General features: G+C 40.9%; 2 protein-coding genes across 3 annotated transcripts in view; both read left to right on the top strand.

Annotated features, from left to right (window-relative positions):
- arhgap29a (Rho GTPase activating protein 29a) overlaps positions 1-10,718 on the top strand; it is a 32,196-nt gene extending 21,478 nt beyond the window's left edge. For both annotated transcript variants that reach the window (XM_062379416.1, XM_062379417.1), the window contains 16 exons: positions 85-149; positions 227-337; positions 508-588; positions 1,271-1,453; positions 2,124-2,261; positions 2,357-2,547; positions 3,797-3,966; positions 4,166-4,294; positions 5,546-5,644; positions 5,872-6,035; positions 6,830-7,018; positions 7,493-7,630; positions 7,931-8,166; positions 8,282-8,570; positions 8,668-8,776; positions 8,945-10,718. In XM_062379416.1, the coding sequence (XP_062235400.1) occupies positions 85-149; positions 227-337; positions 508-588; positions 1,271-1,453; positions 2,124-2,261; positions 2,357-2,547; positions 3,797-3,966; positions 4,166-4,294; positions 5,546-5,644; positions 5,872-6,035; positions 6,830-7,018; positions 7,493-7,630; positions 7,931-8,166; positions 8,282-8,570; positions 8,668-8,776; positions 8,945-9,891 (3,239 nt within the window). In that variant the 3' untranslated portion in view covers positions 9,892-10,718. The remainder of the gene's footprint in view (positions 1-84; positions 150-226; positions 338-507; positions 589-1,270; positions 1,454-2,123; positions 2,262-2,356; positions 2,548-3,796; positions 3,967-4,165; positions 4,295-5,545; positions 5,645-5,871; positions 6,036-6,829; positions 7,019-7,492; positions 7,631-7,930; positions 8,167-8,281; positions 8,571-8,667; positions 8,777-8,944) is intronic.
- A 1,133-nt stretch (positions 10,719-11,851) lies between these two features.
- LOC133932657 (retinal-specific phospholipid-transporting ATPase ABCA4-like) overlaps positions 11,852-18,053 on the top strand; it is a 31,471-nt gene continuing 25,269 nt past the window's right edge. The window contains exons 1-7 of the mRNA XM_062379433.1: positions 11,852-11,961; positions 12,382-12,493; positions 13,080-13,173; positions 13,288-13,429; positions 13,715-13,854; positions 16,664-16,791; positions 17,240-17,437. Of these exons, the coding sequence (XP_062235417.1) occupies positions 12,428-12,493; positions 13,080-13,173; positions 13,288-13,429; positions 13,715-13,854; positions 16,664-16,791; positions 17,240-17,437 (768 nt within the window). The 5' untranslated portion in view covers positions 11,852-11,961; positions 12,382-12,427. The remainder of the gene's footprint in view (positions 11,962-12,381; positions 12,494-13,079; positions 13,174-13,287; positions 13,430-13,714; positions 13,855-16,663; positions 16,792-17,239; positions 17,438-18,053) is intronic.

The raw sequence follows: 18,053 nt of genomic DNA on the forward strand, positions 1-18,053 counted from the left end.
TTGCACACACATAAATGACAATATACAGTCCAGCAGGAAACTCTGTTTATGATGTTAAATTCAATTAATTGTATGTATTTTTAGATATCGAGTGTGCGAAGAGTTACGCCAAAATGGCAGAGTCTGCCAAGACGCTTGCGAGTCAGCAGGTGAGTAGATCTACTGCTGATTTTTTTTTTTTATGCTCTTAAGGATCCGCACTAAAACTTTCTCCTCTTCGTTTAAGGAATTCATGCCTTTCCGTGAGATCTACACGACTGCTTTCAAACATGACATTGAATACAGCCAGCTGGTACTTCACACTGCAGCTGTGCTCCAGAGCAACAAATTCATGCAGGTAATCCAGCAAAGCGACTACTTCCTTGTACAAAACAGAAATGGGACTTTGCCTTGGGTTGTTTAATAGAAACTAGAGAACTTACTGTGTGTGTGTGTGTGTGTATGTGTGTGTGTGTGCGTGCGTGTGTGTGTGTGTCTGTTTGGGGGTGTTATTGTGTTTCTTTCCAGCCTCTCCTGACCAGAAAGAATGAGCTGGACAAACTGCGAAAAGAGGTCAAGGATCAGTGGCAGAGAGAGCAAAAGAAGATGGTGAGTCAACTGTTACAGAGGTTGCATACTGACCTCACAATATATATAGAAATCAACTTGGTCTGAGATTGCCTAATGATATAATATTATCGAAAGCACCCATACTAGTGCCTTGTCTCCACCATGAAAGATATGCTTTCGTCTACGTTTGTTTTTTTGCACCTGAGTTCTCAAAAAATGACTAACCTGATTTCCATGACATTTTGTTGAGGGGTGGTTCATGAAACCAAGTGGGAACCCATAAAATGTTGGGGCAGATTCAGATCAGAGGGTGGATCTAGGTATTTTTTCAACTATTGTTAGATAGGGCTATTTTCAACATTTGCACTGATTTCTCAGAAATAAATTAATGTTTGATGTAGTTAATAACACTTTAGTACAATTGGTCTTGATTGGTCGATGGAAAATGAACTATCTTGTAATATTTTGAAAGATTATATTATTTATGTATCATTCTATAAATGACATTATCGAATAATTATGTAAAGCCATAACATCACAAGCCAAATGTTTGTTTGGTTAAGACTGTTGGAGCTTTAAACTTTGCCTACTTTTGGTTTGATCTGTTCTATGTTACGTGTTTTTAAATCAGATTGTCATTTCAGTGGAAAAAGGATAAAGGAGAAAATTAGGGTATTATTGTTTATCTTTGTGTATTTACTTAATAATTGTACATCTCCAGCATGAGGCAGACAGTGCACTGAGGAAGGCCCGGCTGCTGCAGGTTCAGCGGCAGGAGGAATATGAGAAGGCCAAGGTGTCTACTAGCCGCCTGGAGGAGGAGCTGATCGGTGGAGGTGGAGGAGCAGCGGCAGTTAAACAGCTAGAGAAGAGGCGCAGGCTGGAAGAGGAGGCCCTGCAGAAGGTACACCAGCTCTTCTGTTGGGTTGATGGCTCGGCAAAAAAGTGCACAAATGTGGTACACGTCATAGGGTTTAATTTAGCCTTATTTGTATAAAACAGCTAATGAATATGACCTCACTGGCCGTTGTCAGCTCTCAGTTAATCTTTTTTAAGGGCCAAAGATAAAATTAATTGTGGGAAGACAAATGTGAAAACAAACTTACCCCATGAGAATCTTTTCAGGCATGAATTCCAGAAAATATATTCACACAATGAGGTCCAGACTTTCTCCATAGCTTGCCTTTCACATATGAATAATGCAGTCTTTAGCATCAACATCCTTCTTGTCTTTAATTTTACATCTTCGTCTGCATCATCTATGTGTACGACACCTCTTTTCCATCCTGAGATATTTTGTTATTGTTTTTGTGTCCTTTTCGTGTCTGAAACATAATCAACGTGCCTTCTGGATAGCGAGCATTATCTGTAGCCTCTGACTGAAACATTTGGGTTCTCACATACTGCCCATCTAGATAATTTCAGGAGATTATCTGGAGTTCAGTGCATGTCTGAAGGCACTTACAGCAGTTGAAGCCAAACTCATACTTGCCTGAAATCCAATGTACTCATCAACACTGATTCAGTACAGAGAGCAGGGAGCTGTAATGATTGATCATCCTTCTGTTGGGCAGGCGGAGGAGGCCAGGGAGCACTGCAAAGCTTGTCAGATCGATGTTGCAGTGAAGAGAGTGGATCTCGCCAAAACCAAGAGTTTGATCATCACTCAGCTCAGAGAGATGGTCTCTCAGTGCGACCTCACCCTCAAAGCTGTGAGTTTAGACTATAACAGAAACTAAACCACAATTTTTCGGTGTCAGAAATGTGCAGAAGAATGAAAATAATGTTTGTTTCCTTTTTTTCTTAGGTGACGGTCAATTGGTTCCAGCTCCAACAGGCTCAGGTTGTCTCTCTCCCCGTCAACCACCAGACTCTTTGTGAAAATGCCAAGCTGTACGAGCCCGGCCAGCGCTACATCGACTTTGTCAGGAGTCTGCCCACTGACGGGCCTCGCCTGGAGTCGCTCTCGCTTGATTCTCCTGTCACACTTAGCATAGGGTGAGACATCAATATAGTGCTGTTTTCACCCTCTGATCTGATCACACCCTCTGCACATGTCTTTTTATAGATGTACAGTTACCACACCCTAATGGAATATTCCCTTTTGAATATAATGGAAATGTGATGCTAAATGCTAAATGTTCTGTCGCACATCAAAACCTCTGTTATCAGTATTTGTTTACTCAGATTTTATCACTCACAGATAACAAGCTCTCGGAGGGGTTAACAGTCACACACAAAGTTCTTATGTATTTTATTTGAAATGTTAAGTCTTTCCTTGTATTTAAAATTATATTTTATTTTAATACAGCATCAGAAGCTTAAATGTTGCGCCACAGGATTCTATGGGAGGAAAGAACTTTTATTTATGGTAATCAGGTGGTTGTAGACCTCTGAAGTGGATGGAGCTTGTTTTGGAAACCATAAAACAATTGGCTAGGTCGGGGCTTCCTGCGGAAATGACTGTGGTCACGGGAGAGAGGAGCTGCGGCAGTGGGCTCACAGGCGGTTTAGCTGAAGGTCTTTGAACGTTTTTAAATAGCTTGGAATTAGATGCACATCGTCTCCATCTGAAAAGGAAAAAAACTAAGATTTCTATATTTACGAGTCGATTATTAGCACCAATCACTTAATTAAAGATAGTTTCCTTTTTAAGGGAGTTTTGTTGACCCAGGTAACACACACATAGAGAGAGAGATAGAAATATTAGAGTGCTTTGTTCTCACTTTTCCCCTCAACTCTGATCCCGGCCTGATCAAAAGAATTCAACTTGGTTGAGAGGAAATGAAATGCACACAAACGCTCATATGCATCCTTGACACCGGTCTTCAAAGGGTTAAATATAGGCCACTGATCTACATACTGTATATTGAGAATTAAAGTGGGATACTTTCATTAACAATGGTTGGCATGGTTCACCCATCTGAGTCAGTTAATCATCATTACAATGTAATTAATTGCTGTCTGATAAGGAAGTGGGGCTGATCTCATGATCATTTAGTTAACTTCTCATTAAGGACTATTAACACATTTACTTGATAATTGGAACCAACACTTTAAGAATTACAGTTATTGAGCTGATTTAAACAAATATGAAACTTGGCACAAAAAAATCTTTAGATGGCATTTTCACAGTTTATCATGAACCAAAAAGGAGAAATTTTGATTTAATTAAACGGAAGGGCTTTGCAGGGTTTTTAGGGTTGTCATAAACAATATCTTTTTTTTCATAATTTTCCCTTCCCAGGATGCCTTTCAACAAGCGCTCGCTAAGTGGCTGCCACTCGTCCCACAGTAACCTGTCCCAGGTGTCCGTGACCTCCGACATCCTGAGTGCTGAGGAGGTGGACAGTCCCATCAATGCCCAGCACGCCAAGATTGCAGAAAGGCGCTCCAACAATAGCACAGACATCCAAGGTGCCCAGGTTTAAAGTTAGCATATGAGCAGCTTCTTTTATATCAAATGTCTCATAATATCTACACAAGTACATGTTGAAATGGTTAGACAAGTAGTCCAGTTAGAGTGATACTCTTTCATGCAATCTAAAAAGAATAGAAATTTAAAAGTTCAATCATCCTAGTCTTTTAATGCTCAACTGTGTTTTATTTTATCCAGCACTTCGGATTCAGGCCCCATTTCGTCCCTGGGCCTCAGCCAGCCAGGGTGGAGGGATGTGCAGTGATTCAGAAAGTGCTGGAGGCAGCAGTGAGTCTCGGTCCATGGACTCGCCCACTGCAAGCCCAGGTAGGGCCACAGAGACACACACTTCATTTAACAACCATTACCTCCAAGTGGGCCTAAGATCATTTCTATTTACCAGCTAAATTAAATTCCGCACACTGTACAAGTTTGAGCATGGTGTACTGTTGTTGAGCTCACATAGTGTTTTTTTTAGATTGCTTTAATAGTCAGTTTGCTAATAAAATCATGAGCAGCTTTCCCAACCAGATCACTGGCTCCACCACTTTCTTTTAGCACAACTGTCTGCATTAACTAAGCTGTAATAGGTTCCATCTACATCAAAAAGCTATCTGCTAATTAACATTATAATAAGTATCCAACAGCTTGACGTAATCATTTGATATCTCTGTAAATCTTCGCATACTTTCATATTGCATTTACAAAAGCATTTCTTCCTGTAAGGCTATCATGTTTCCTGCTAAATCAACCAGGTTTCCCCCACACCTATATTTAAATATCAGCTGGGTCTGTTTCATGTCATTGATAAAAAAGCAGCAGCAGGAGGTGCATTTCTCAGCACTGACTGTCTTAAGCTCCCCTGGGGCCCACACATTTTTTTCCTATGAACTTGATGTTCATCCAACTTTGTTGGCATGTTATCTGGGAATCCAGGACCTTAGCAACCAGTGACACTGGTGCCTCTTTGTTTAACATTATGCAACTGTATTAGTCAACAACTTAAACACACACATAAAATAGCAGGTTTGGTGACCAGGTTTCTCTTTGTTTCCTCAGTTGCTGTGCAACTGCCTTAGGTTTATTATTATACTTGTCACAATGTAATGTGATTGTAAATCAGGACGTGTCAAACCACCAACAAGTTTTTTGTAGATAAAAACATTTATTAAAACTTGTGCCAGTTTATGTAAGAACTTTAGGTATGTGTTACTTATAGGTTAGTCAACTTTTAGCAAATGGTGGACTGTGTGATGCTGACACCTCCACCCATCGACCCCCAGAATGTTAACGTTGCAGGAGTTTATCCCTTATAATGGGCCTCCTGAAAAGCTCATCAATAACTCAAAAACCTTATTTAACTGAGGTCCATAGGAAGCCATTAATCAGTCAATGGGTGTGCGAATCACCTGACAATCGGGGGTCAAAACCATGCAAGTGGACCACACCCTTTCACCTGGTGCATTGCACTGGAAGTTGTCTCAGTGCATCACACTCTAAGTAGCACACGGGGAACAGACCAGGGAGGAACAGCTGTGGAGATGTGGACTTACTGGTGTGTGATGCCTTACTGTTCAGGAGACTTCAAGAGGAGATTACCCAGAACCCCATCCACTGGCACCATGTCTTCTGCTGATGACCTGGATGAGAGAGAGCCTCCGTCGCCGTCTGATAACGGTGATTCAGACTTAACACTGACAATGTTTTAACTGTTAATTAGTTCCTAAGGTTTCCTTCTATTTACGTTGCATATATACATAACTTCAGTAATATAACTGTAGTTACTCAGTTACTGTGTGTTATCTCTTTTATTTCTGTATGCCCTATTATCAAGTGCCTTCTTACCATATATTAGTGAGAGGAAGATCATGGTTTTAAAGGCTGTTTTCCCTCTAACTCTGCAGGTTTAAGCGAGATTGTCATCGAGACAGCCAGCTCTCCAGGTCCCTTCAGAAATACCCAGATGTCCAAGGCATCTCAAACCCACAAGCTGAGGAAGCTCAGAGCGCCCTCCAAGTGTCGAGAGTGTGACGGCCTGGTGGTGTTTCATGGAGCAGAGTGCGAGGAGGTAACCTTGGTTTCTTTTTTTCTCCTTTATTTTTCAGAATCAATTGAATAAAATTCCAACCCGTCCAAGATCCTCTGTTTGGACCTGTCAGAAAACCTGGTGAGCTCACAGCGAACAGGGTTGAACATTGCCAAAGTTTCACAACAGCTTCTTTATCAGTCGTGGCATGCAAGAAAAAAAAATCTAACTAAGACAGAAGAGAGAGAGACCACCTCAGCAAATTAAGGGGAAAGTTGAATTTGGCCACAAGCTCTCCCCCGAGACCAAATCTACCAACTGGTCTCAGTTGGGGAACAGGCAATGGAAACCAAAGACCTTTTGTTTATCTTCCGAGGAATTCCCTCCATCAACCCTGTACCCCCTAGCCCTGTTTATTCTAGATCCAGTGTCTTTCCATATTTATAAGATACAACAAACAGGACAATAACAAAAGGGTCTACTTGTTATGTACTTATGGGAAACACAGACGAGAAGCTGACATGAAAAATAAGTCTGCAGTGTGTTGAAATCATTCCATATAGTAATTAAAATGGTGGTTTACTTTGAACATCTCTGTGTGTTCACATTTCAAACCAAGTACCCTCTTGATTTAAAGGCTTGAGAGAGATAGAGACAGGGAGTATATTGGTCCTCATCATCATGCAATTTCAACTTAACTTCAGAAGGGGATCATGGGGTGTCCCAATAGTCCCAGTAATTGTGTCTTGTAGGATCACATGCTTCGATTGTTTTACTTTTTATAGTGGAAATGTAGCCTTTTTGATTGACTGAGATACTTGTCAACTTGTGTGCAGTGTTCGCTGGCCTGTCACAAGAAGTGTCTGGAAACCCTGGCCATCCAGTGTGGCCACAAGAAGCTCCAGGGGAAGCTCCACCTCTTCGGCATCGACTTCACGCAGGCGGCTAAGAACAGCCGGGACGGCATCCCATTCATCATACAGAAGTGCACGTCAGAAATCGAGAATAGAGCGCTCAACATAAAGGTAATTTTATTTTATTATTTTTAAATCAACTTACTTTCAATTAACTGAATTAATTAAGTGCAAAAAATATTTTACTACCTCATACTATTGGTTTTTCCATGACAATATTACTTTTAAAAAACTGTTGGCTCCATTTGAACAGAGGGTGTTGCTTCTCCAAGTTTTCTATTTGGCTTCACTTTAAAGACTTGGTAACAGTGTCTCAAATTGAACTTCATTTCTGAGAAATAATTATGATGTGTTTGTTATCCGGCTACATATGGATGTTTGTATCAAAGTAATATTAATGACCATTTAAAAATGTAGAAAAAGGAAATGATCTGAGTTACAATATAATATAGTTCAAGTCATTTATATTTCTTTGGAGTATCCTTTGAATATTCAGTAACTGTGATTACACAGTGTCACCATGGTGAGCCAGAAATTGCATAATCTTTCTTGCGCTAAATGCATTTTTGTTTTTGTGCCCTGAAGGGTATCTACCGGGTAAATGGTGCCAAGTCTCGGGTTGAAAAATTGTGCCAGGCATTTGAGAATGGCAAGGACCTGGTGGAGCTCTCCGAGCTTTATCCCCACGACATAAGCAACGTACTCAAACTCTACCTGAGACAGGTGGGCTGCTTACGAAAACATTATCCCCAATATAAGCAATATTGAGGGTGTTTAACATTTACATAGATTGTCGCCCAAATAAGGAGACGAGCTGGTATAAAGTGAGTGCTACAGAACACATTCACTGCAATTGTGTTTATTTGTCTTTGTTTATTTTTGTCCCAGAACTTATTTTCCACTTCTCATCCCTGATTCCCCTGCTGATTTTCTTATATATTTTGGTTGTTTGCTGTTTATTATTAACTTCCTTGTTTCATTTGTTTTACTTGCTCTTCTTGTCATCCATGCTTTCCGTGGCAGCTTCCAGAGCCGCTCATCCTGTTCCGCTTCTATAACGACTTTATCGGTCTGGCCAAGGAAAGCCAGAGTATCATTGTGGAGGAACTGGAGGCGCTGCGGCTCAGTCCCAACACAGTGACCCCGGCACAGGTCAGCGTGGAGCTCAACCGGGTCCTCTTCAAGATCAAGGATCTGCTGAAGCAGCTGCCGCCAACTCATTACAAGACTTTGCAGTTCCTGATCGAGCATCTGCACAGGTAGGCCTCAGTCACATAATCCATAATCCCATTTCTGCTAAATGCAAACAGTGATCATGTTAATTTAACAGAGAGCGATGTGATAAGCAGTTATTTAATTAACTTTCCTCTCCAGGGTGACAGAGTGGTCAGAGGAAAATAAGATGACAGCCAGCAACCTGGGTATCATCTTCGGCCCGACACTGATCAAGCCGAGGCAAGCGGATGCTGAAGTCTCCCTCTCCTCTCTGGTGGATTATCCCTATCAGGCTCTCATTGTGGAGCTGCTGATCAGACACTATGAGATGGTCTTTGACACCCTCCTCTGTCCCCTGAGCAGCACCTCGCCCACAGAGGTAGTTACCCAACCCCGCCATGACACCCAACTGAGCAGGCACTCCAAGTCGCTGGGAGACATTAAGGAGGTAATTAGCTTTAATGCTAAAAATGAGCATGGCATGTTAAATTTTTTTATGTAAAAATCTTACACATTGTGTTCCTCCCCTTTCTTTCCCATCACAGCAATCCTCAAAGGTGTATAAGAGGCATTCCTCAGCTAATCCTTCATCTCACTTACTGGTTGAGGTTCAGGAGATCACACCAAGCCTCGATGGAAGTGACTTTGAACCTGGTCAGTGTTACAAAGATAGATATTCCTTAAAGAGCAATATAAAGAGGCCAATGTTACTTCATAATTATTTTGTTTCGTAAAGCAATCTGCAGGATATTGTCTATGAAATCTACTTCATTTTCCTTCCTATGTTAATGTGTCAACTCTTTTTTATTTCTCTGTTTAAAGCGGATGAGGTGGATTCAGAGACCTTCAATGGGGTCCCTGAGGTCCCAAAACCTGGAGAGAGAGGGCTCTGTCGCCCCCAGCCTATCACTGTCGCCAGGGTCCAGCTGCGACACCCACGCAACAAACTCTCCTCCCGGCCGGTCAGCATGCCGGTAGAACGGATTCTCAGCCGAGGCCGAGTCGACGAGAACAACACTCGAAACAGTGCTGACCAAGAGGTCAGGAAAGGCAGCAGTTTTGACGAGTCCATCGAAGAAGTGGATGAAACCGAAAATGCAAAACTGCGTGTGGCCACACATTACCGGAGTAAATTTATTGACACCCAGACATTACGCAGAACTTGGGACAAACAGTACAAACAGGATGCTGCTTCTCGGACTGTCAGAATCGTGGCCAGTTCGTCCACAGAGAGCACTTCAGAAGATATCAGCAACTTTTCAGCTTCTGTGTCATCAACCCTCTCCCTGGGAACTTCTGGGAGCACTCTCAGCACCCTGTTCCCCAATAGACCTTACACAGTCGCAGTGCGACCCAGCAGGACTTTAAGAAGAGAGGACAATGTCACCAAGTACAGCCCCATTGCAACCGCTTTCAGAGCTCCCAGGACCCTCCAGCCCCCCCCAGGAACCTTCTACAAGCCCCCATTGGGGAACAAAGCTAAAGCACTGCCGAACTGTTCATCAGCCAACAGCGCAGAGGAAGAAGATGAGGAGGAGGAGGACGAGGAGGAGGAAGAGGATGACGATGATGAGGAGCTTGGGATTGAGATAGAAGTGTCTGTGGATGAGCCTCTAGATGAGGACATTGAGGCCGAACAGGCGACAATGTCTCAGTCTCCCAGCTCTAGCCCCGAGGAACTGGGCCAAAACCAGGGCAAACCTGTTTACCAGAGACTACGGCCACGACGCCTCCAGGAGGTCGAGCATCGAGAGGCTCATTTTGTCTGAGAGACGGTGCACCATTGTGAACAGTGTGTGCCATATTCTTTTGGAGAAAGATTAAGAAAAGCCTCTGCAAAGACAATTTCCAAGTGTACTAAGACTGCAGGCAATGTGTGGAGAATTAAATGTACCCATTGGTCCTCAGACGATAAACAGGATGCACTTAAGTTGCTGTATATTTTTAATAAGATTCACCAATATTTCATATACCAATCACTTGCTCTGTACACTCTGGCACTTGGTCAGAATATTTATATATATTTTTTAAACTGTGCAATTACATTTTATTTGACCATTTTGTATAAAGTTCTTACACGCTCCCTATCTCTGTATGTTTATAGACCAAAAACACTGATTTATTACTATATTGCAAAAGAAGTTTGGTGCACTGACCTGACATCAAAACTTTTCAACATCTTTCTATCCTCTGTGAGTCAGACTATTTCAAAGCCTTACATTTAGGGTATAATTAATTATGCTAATGGTTGCATCCATTTTATACTGCTTGACTTGTACGTATCAACTCTAATTGTCCTGCAAAGCATTTAGAAATGCCCAGGCATTACCTTGCCTTTTTTTAAAAATAACATCTACATTTTTTAATAGCCAAAGTTTTTTTAATTTTCCTATGTTTAAACTGAAATAGTTTTATCAGTCAGCTAAATCAAACAGGTTCTGTAAATGCATCATTTATTTAAATGTTATCTGTTTTTCATGGTAATGTACAAGGTTGACAGAATGTTTAAAAGGTCAATGTAAAGAGGAAAAAAAAGCAGGTACATGAAAGCAAACACCCTTTTGTAATTTATTAAAATATATCTGACAAATTCCAACTGGGATGGTTTGTATCTACCTATCTGTCTGTCTGGCTGTCTGTCTAACACATGAACAGTTCTTTTAACCGACCTCACACTTTGCATGTCTGTTGTAAATTGCTCGATAAAGTGCAGTGCTGAGTTTGATTCTGTTTGGACATGCGATATGTTCCCTATTAATACAATTTAAATAAACAGGCGACCAGCGCTCCTTAGCAGTCAGTGGGGGCGGGGGCAGTGCACCTTCAGTCTTGACGTCCTCAGATAATCTACAGCAGTGGTTGGAAAATGGCAGCCTGCAGCCAATAATCTGTCTAACCAGATCATTTTGAGGATCTGATTATTTTATTTCACCATATCGGACTGACGCAAGTAGTCACTGACACTGGTCTCCGTCATTATAACAACATTGAAAGAATCACTTCCTGTTTGTCAAATGATCTTTAGAGTTACAGCCCAGAGTTTGTTTGTTTGCCACACAACTTTAATTTTATATATATGTATTACAGGGCTTTCATTATGAAACGCTGTGAAGTTGGCTCTAAAGATTCTATCAACAAACCCTTGAAATAACTGACATGAAATGTATGGAAGTCAAATAAATCATTCAAACTTATATATGTATATATATATATATACATATATAAATACATAAGTCACATACAAACAGTTATAAGGCTATTTCAATGCTATTTATTGCAAGCAGAATGATTTTATTGCTGGTAGAATGAAAAAAAAGTTTTCTAACTGTTTGGTGTCACAGACACCAAACAAGTGACAGTATATTGTAGAGTAGAACTGTTTGAGGAAGACTCACTAACGACAAGGAATAATTCTGGAGTAGCTCCAGAGCATTGACCTGTTAAGAGTGGGCACTGTACAAGCATTTTAAAACATGGAAAAAAGCCTGTATTTATAATAATACTAAACATTTCCATGATAACCAGTGTTAATGCAGTGTTGAGCCTGTGAGATCATGAAAACAGAAATATTCCTCTGTAACAGTGAGGGGATTATAACAGTGGTAGGATTACGCAGTATAATGAGGGCCAGGTGGTTAGGTCAGGTAGGCATTTACAAACGGATGAGAGGCGTTTTGTTCAGTCTCCCAGCACTGAAAGAAGATTAAATCAATCTGCTTAACTATTCACAAGGTCTGGAAACAAGCTGTGTGTGCAACCTCAAGGAGCAACTCAGTAGAGTATGTGGTGTTATGCTTTATTTACTGGATCTCTGTCTGCAGTGCAAGTGTTCTCCTGAGGTAAGTGATATTATATGCCTTATGCTTGTAAAATAAGGTTGCAGTATGGTATTAGCAATGGAGCCAAACAGATTACACAACACCTGCGACTGACCTAGATTAAAGCTTGTTGTGTTATATGCACCAGGAACTCGGAATATTCAGTGTGTTCAGACGGTGACATTGTCCATTAAAACTAACCAGAGTCTGTTCGTATACTGCGGAACGTTCTGTTATTGTTATGATAACCATGTGAAATGTGAAGCTTAACAGCCTCATTATAGAGCTATATTTTATATGGAGTATACTCTTTGGATGAATGTGTGACAGCACAGTTTATTTACAAAAATTAAAAATAATTAGTTTCATTTCATTTTGTAATATAGTACATAAGTTGGCTTCATATAGATCATGGTAAAATAGCAGGCTTGTTAAATGCAGGTTTGTTGGCTGGTGCCAGCCCCTACGGGGCTGAAACGGAGGAACCATGGGGGCAGGAGGACAGGTCAAACTCCTGCTGTGGAAGAACTGGACCATCCGCAGGAGGCAGAGGGTAAAATCATTTATCAACTACACACTGGAATTATCCCCTATGAGCGTTGCAGTTAGTTACAATTCCTACAGATCAAAAAACAAGGAACCCTCACATTTACATCAGCGTTCTCCGGAGTCTGTACAACATATGACCGAACAGAAGAAGTAACATGATTTTTAAAGCATCATCAGTGATTCCAAGTTTGCAGAATTTGCAAATAACTTACAAGCCTCTAGCATGTTTAAGGAAAATGCATCAGGGGAGTTAGTTATGACTCCAATTAATATACACGTCTGTGTCTTTATTATATTTGTCTATTACTCAATATAGTTTTTTCATCATATAAGTTAGTATACCTTTACAACAGTTTGTGATACTTTCTCAGTATAATATTTTATGGACCTTTGTATTTTTATATCTTTTATATTCCTATTACTACAATCACACCTTTAGTAGACTCAATGTTTAAGTTATAACTAAAAGTACTGAGCATTAATGGCCTATTGCATCTATTCATGATATGTATATGTCTGATGTACACAAAAACTTCTGCAAAAGTCCATATAGTTAATTTTATTAAATGAATGTGCTGCTGCTCAACCAGGTGCGATTCTTCATGGAGATCATGTGGCCTGTAATGCTGGTCATGGGACTGGTGTGGCTAAGGAGGGTGAATCCACTTTACCGTCAACATGAATGTAAGTGGACAGTTCTGTCCTCAAGAGTAATTTCCTCTGTGGTCCATATAGCATCCTATTGATTGTGACTTATGCAAAGCACTGAAAGCCAACAAGAGTGTCCTCTCCCCTCAGGCCACTTTCCAAACAAGGCCATGCCCTCCGCGGGGGTCCTGCCCTGGATCCAGGGAATCTTCTGCAATGCCAACAACCCTTGTTTCCAGTACCCCACCCGTGGTGAATCTCCTGGTCTGGTGTCCAACTACAACAACTCCATGTGAGCATCACACTGGGCTTGTACAGGGAGGTGAATTTAAGCCAGAGAAGATGAATTCCTTATGAAACATTTGATCTGGGATGAAAAGGTAGACTTATGTAATGGACTCAAAGAGAATTTGTTCAAATGTCTCTGGATTATGCTTCACTTGTTCTTAAGCCTCAGTCTATGTGTGCACACACTCAGAAATTAATGCAATTGCCAGAAGTGTATGTGTGTGTGTGTGTGTGTGTGTTGTTAAACAGAACTTAATGTGTGTGATTGTAATAACCTTCACTCTTGCAGATTGGCTCGCTTCTACTCAGATGCCCAGGAGCTTCTTGTCAGCGATCCACAGTTCCTGAAGCTCGGGCGCCTCTGGAGGGAACTGAACACCATGAGTAACTTCATGGATACTCTGCGCTCACATCCTGAACAGATCTCAGGTCAGAGCTCCGGGCTTTTGTCAACCTGCTGCCAACCATACTTTCAGTTTGACCGCATATTCCAGGTCACTAGTGCTGCTCGAGGGGAAAAGTTTGGTTTCTGAATGTATTGTGATTGTATTTTATTCAGATAAACCTAAATAACACACTTTTCAGGCGAATGCACATTAGAATAATTACTTTTTGTAAAACACGGCTGCACATTTAGTAGAAAGTGGATGCACGAGCCACAAGGAAACAAACTGACCAAAAAGCTACACTTTTCGTTTTTAACACGTGCTAATAGAGGAAAGCTTGGAACTGTCATCTGGTGGAGAACCATGTCAGTCTACATCACACCTCACACCTTTCCCCCGTCAGTCCGTGTGTCTGTGCAGTGTAACGGGATTACATCACATGGATTTAAGAAAGGCCCGTAACATAAGCTGATTACTTTCACCACCAGTGTGCTGTTTGTTTGGTGGGAGGGCAAATTCACGTGTGCCTAGTTCACACTTCCCCCTCCCCCATGACAGAACATTCAGAAGAGACTACACCATGCCTACAACCCTCTGTCCAAGTGTACTTATGCCATAATACATGCATGACCCATACATGTAGTGACAGGCGCCTGAGCTTAATAGCAATTTGAGCAGGGGCATTTCCTAATTCAATTAGTGGGATCGAAGTTGAGCTTTTTATCTTTTTTTATTTTATTTTTATTTTATATTTTGAGTGATCCTGCTTCATCCGTTGACTACAACCAAACTACAGCAAAATTTGACATTACAGCAATCCTTTAAAACAGTGAGAAATAAATTCACAGCTGATAACCCTGTTAAGCAGCACAGCGCAGATTTTATAAGGGTCATAGTCTATTAGGGTAGAACAGAAAATAAATGATTTTATTTCCTATTTACAAGAGACATATATATATATATATATATACATATACTTGTGCTCATCTTTGCTTGATTCACAGGTCTGGTAAAACTGCTATTACAAAGTTGGAAATCAAATCATCATCACGCATAAGTGTCATGACAAGCAATGCTGACAATGACAGTACCATAAGTTAATGACTTTGTTTATCTGCCCAAGTGTCATATCGACTTAATCAAGAAAAATACAACAAATCCTAATGAAATATTTTAAAATGGAGCTGTGCATCACTGATTTGAGATCAGGAAAGTTAAATGGTAGACAAATATTCACAAGACATTCAGTTGCATAACCAGGTATAATTATTCAATTCATGTGATGTGCTGGGACTTTGTCCATGGGAATAGTTTATTGTTGTTTGAAGATGAAACTAGTCTGGTCTAACTAGTCTGGATGAGTGCAGGTGGTTGTTTTTCATGCGAGAGGTTATATGGTGTAAAGATGCAGGTAACTTGACATAACCATTGTCAATCATGTACCTTTCAGAGTTAGCGGCCTCCGGTTATGAGCCATGTAAGTACATCTGTACTGAATGTGCTTCACATTTCCCTGCTGACGAGGAAAATCTTCATGTGGAAGGAGGCCAAGTGAATTCCCGCCTGTGAATGATTGTGTGCGGCCACTCTCATGGAGAAATACGTAAATGGACCAACAGAGCTGAGAGAGATACGCATCCACATTCCGCACAAGTTCCCAGGAGCCCTGTGAAAAAATGAACCCTGTTGAGCATCAAGTTATGTAACTAATAGATTTGTCTCCTCATGACAGGTCATATTAAACAGGAAATATTTGAGTGGACCTTATGTTCACATTTTAAATCCGGTTATTAGGCACATGTGCAAGAAGGGGTGTTGTAACCAAGAAGTCTGCATGTTGGGATATCTTTAATTTCACAGGTTACGATGGGATGCACATTTAAGAACATGTTGGTCTTGTGCGTTGTTTTACACATATGTGGACTTTGTATTTCAGCAGTCAGAGCCTCATTAACCTTCAGTCAGTGTGTGTAATTTCACCCTGCAAAAACTGGTAATTACGCTCCACACATATGACATTTATGTCTCACCACTCGTCAAAAAAGACCTTTGGACAGTTTCTAAAGTTTATTGAGTTAAATTTTGTGAAAAAGATTTCAGGGTCATTACGGTGGTGCGGGGAATATCACCGTTGCTATTGGCGGATCGTTTGGATGGATTGCCAACCTGTTCAGAGTGTACCCCACCTCTCGCCCAGTATCAGCTGGGGTTGACAGAGGTGTAGATAAATGATGGATGGGAAATAATTGTAGGTTAAAGCCACCTATCAGATGACGCGGCTGATGAGAAATATGCCTAGAAACTCAGTGACATGTTGTACATGACTTGACGGTAATCAAATGTTGCTCGATGTGATTTTACATTCTTTCTTCTGAGTTTCTGAATCAAATTTTTCCTTTTTTCCACAATTTTGTTGATTTCTCAGGAAATTAGGTGTGAATCTTGATGGAAACACCCAGGCACATTTATGGGTTTAGTATTGCAATTTCATACTGATCCAGCCTGGGGACTGTTTGGCATTGGCAGAGGTATGCGCTCTACTGAGTGCAGTTCAACTCTTCATGTAGCCTAGCAAACTTTATTCATGCTCAGACAGGCCACAGGAAACAATGACACAGTGCAGAGGTGGAGTCTCTTCATCCTGTGTGTGTGTATCTTTTTTAATGCTGCAGATATGTCACAACTTGCTCTAAATATGTGCGACTAAGTTTCTACAGTCGTCCACTGTATCCAGTTTATCTACTTCATAACTCAAAAGGACATTTGATTCCAGACAGTCATTGAAGAAAGAGCAGAATGTACAGCAATTAAAAAACAGTCATCCCACAATCTGCCTGTGTCTCTCTGTGCAGGCCGAGGAGTTAGAGTGGAGTCGATCCTGAAGGACGATGAAACTCTGACAGCGTTTCTGCTGAGAGACATTCCTCTGACGGAATCTGTGGTCTATCAGTTAGTCAATGCTCAAATCAGGCCTGAACAGGTACAAACACACACATACACACACACACACTTGCATAAACACACACCTTCATGATGTAGATGAATCACCGAGGTACATGTTGCAACATTTTAATAACAACCTGCGCTGGAAACACAAACAGTGTCAATGTCTGTCAGTGTTGCATGGCACTAGGTTGAATCCTGCAGCTGCTTCAGGGCGTTTCCCCTTTGTTATCAATCGAAGGCTTTAAGAGCTTTTGGCAAATTTAAAATGTTAAATTAAGAAGAAGCAATTGACATTCAGTTTAGATTGAATGCAAGACTTTATTGACATCCTGGCACTGATTTACTTTTATTTTTTTCACTTGGATTAGATTGACAGGAGTTCAAGTGCTTTGGGTTTCGCTCGATGAAAGAGGAACTTTACCCTCAATTGTAAGCCTACATAAAATACTTTCCTGTAACCTACATTTCCACCCTTTTTCCAGTTTGCCTCTGGTGTCCCAGACTTGCATTTAAAAGATATCGCCTGCAACTTGAACCTGCTGGAGCGCTTCCTTATTTTCCCCAGTCATCGGGGACTCACCGCTGTTCGCAACGCCATGTGCATCCTGACCCCGCAGCGGCTGCAGATCATCGAGGACAAGTTCTACGGCAATGTGGACTTTTTCAAGCTCTTCCGGCTGGTCAGTGCTTGTTTGTCCTGGGATTTAGACTGCTGATAATAACATTAGTTGTATAGGATTGAAACTGTTGATCTTTGCAAAGGTACACAGCTATGGACTTGGACAAAATGCTGTTTTTGATAAACTTCCTCAGATGACTATCATCTTAAACAATTCCTTTTCAAATAATGTTTTTTTTTTTTTTAAATTAACATAGCCCCTAACTAATCTATCAAAACTCTGCCATAGTAAGACTTGTATCTCTATAATTACACACTGCTCATGCCAATAATCTTTCCCTTGGCACGATGTAGCTATTCAGTGACAATACAAAGCTCATGCATTTGTGATATGCATACATATGAGTTAGAGTTATCCAATGAATTTATGAACAGGGGAGGCCTGTAGGGCTGTATTAGGTCCAATTTTGGATGTTGCCTTTTTTATTAACTTATTTTATTACTGAAGGGGTCAGTTACATTAGGTCGATCCAAGTGCTGGCTGAATGCATTAAGGATGTGCTGGCATGAGGCTTTATGGGATTTGGCAGGATGGTTGCCTTTTTCACCTTTTTGTTTAAGTGTTAAACTTTTCGGGGGACAGCGTGTGTCTGATGAAAGTCATTAATCTAGTTGTC

This window comes from Platichthys flesus, chromosome 21 (assembly GCF_949316205.1).
Source record: "Platichthys flesus chromosome 21, fPlaFle2.1, whole genome shotgun sequence".
NCBI lineage: Eukaryota > Metazoa > Chordata > Actinopteri > Pleuronectiformes > Pleuronectidae > Platichthys > Platichthys flesus.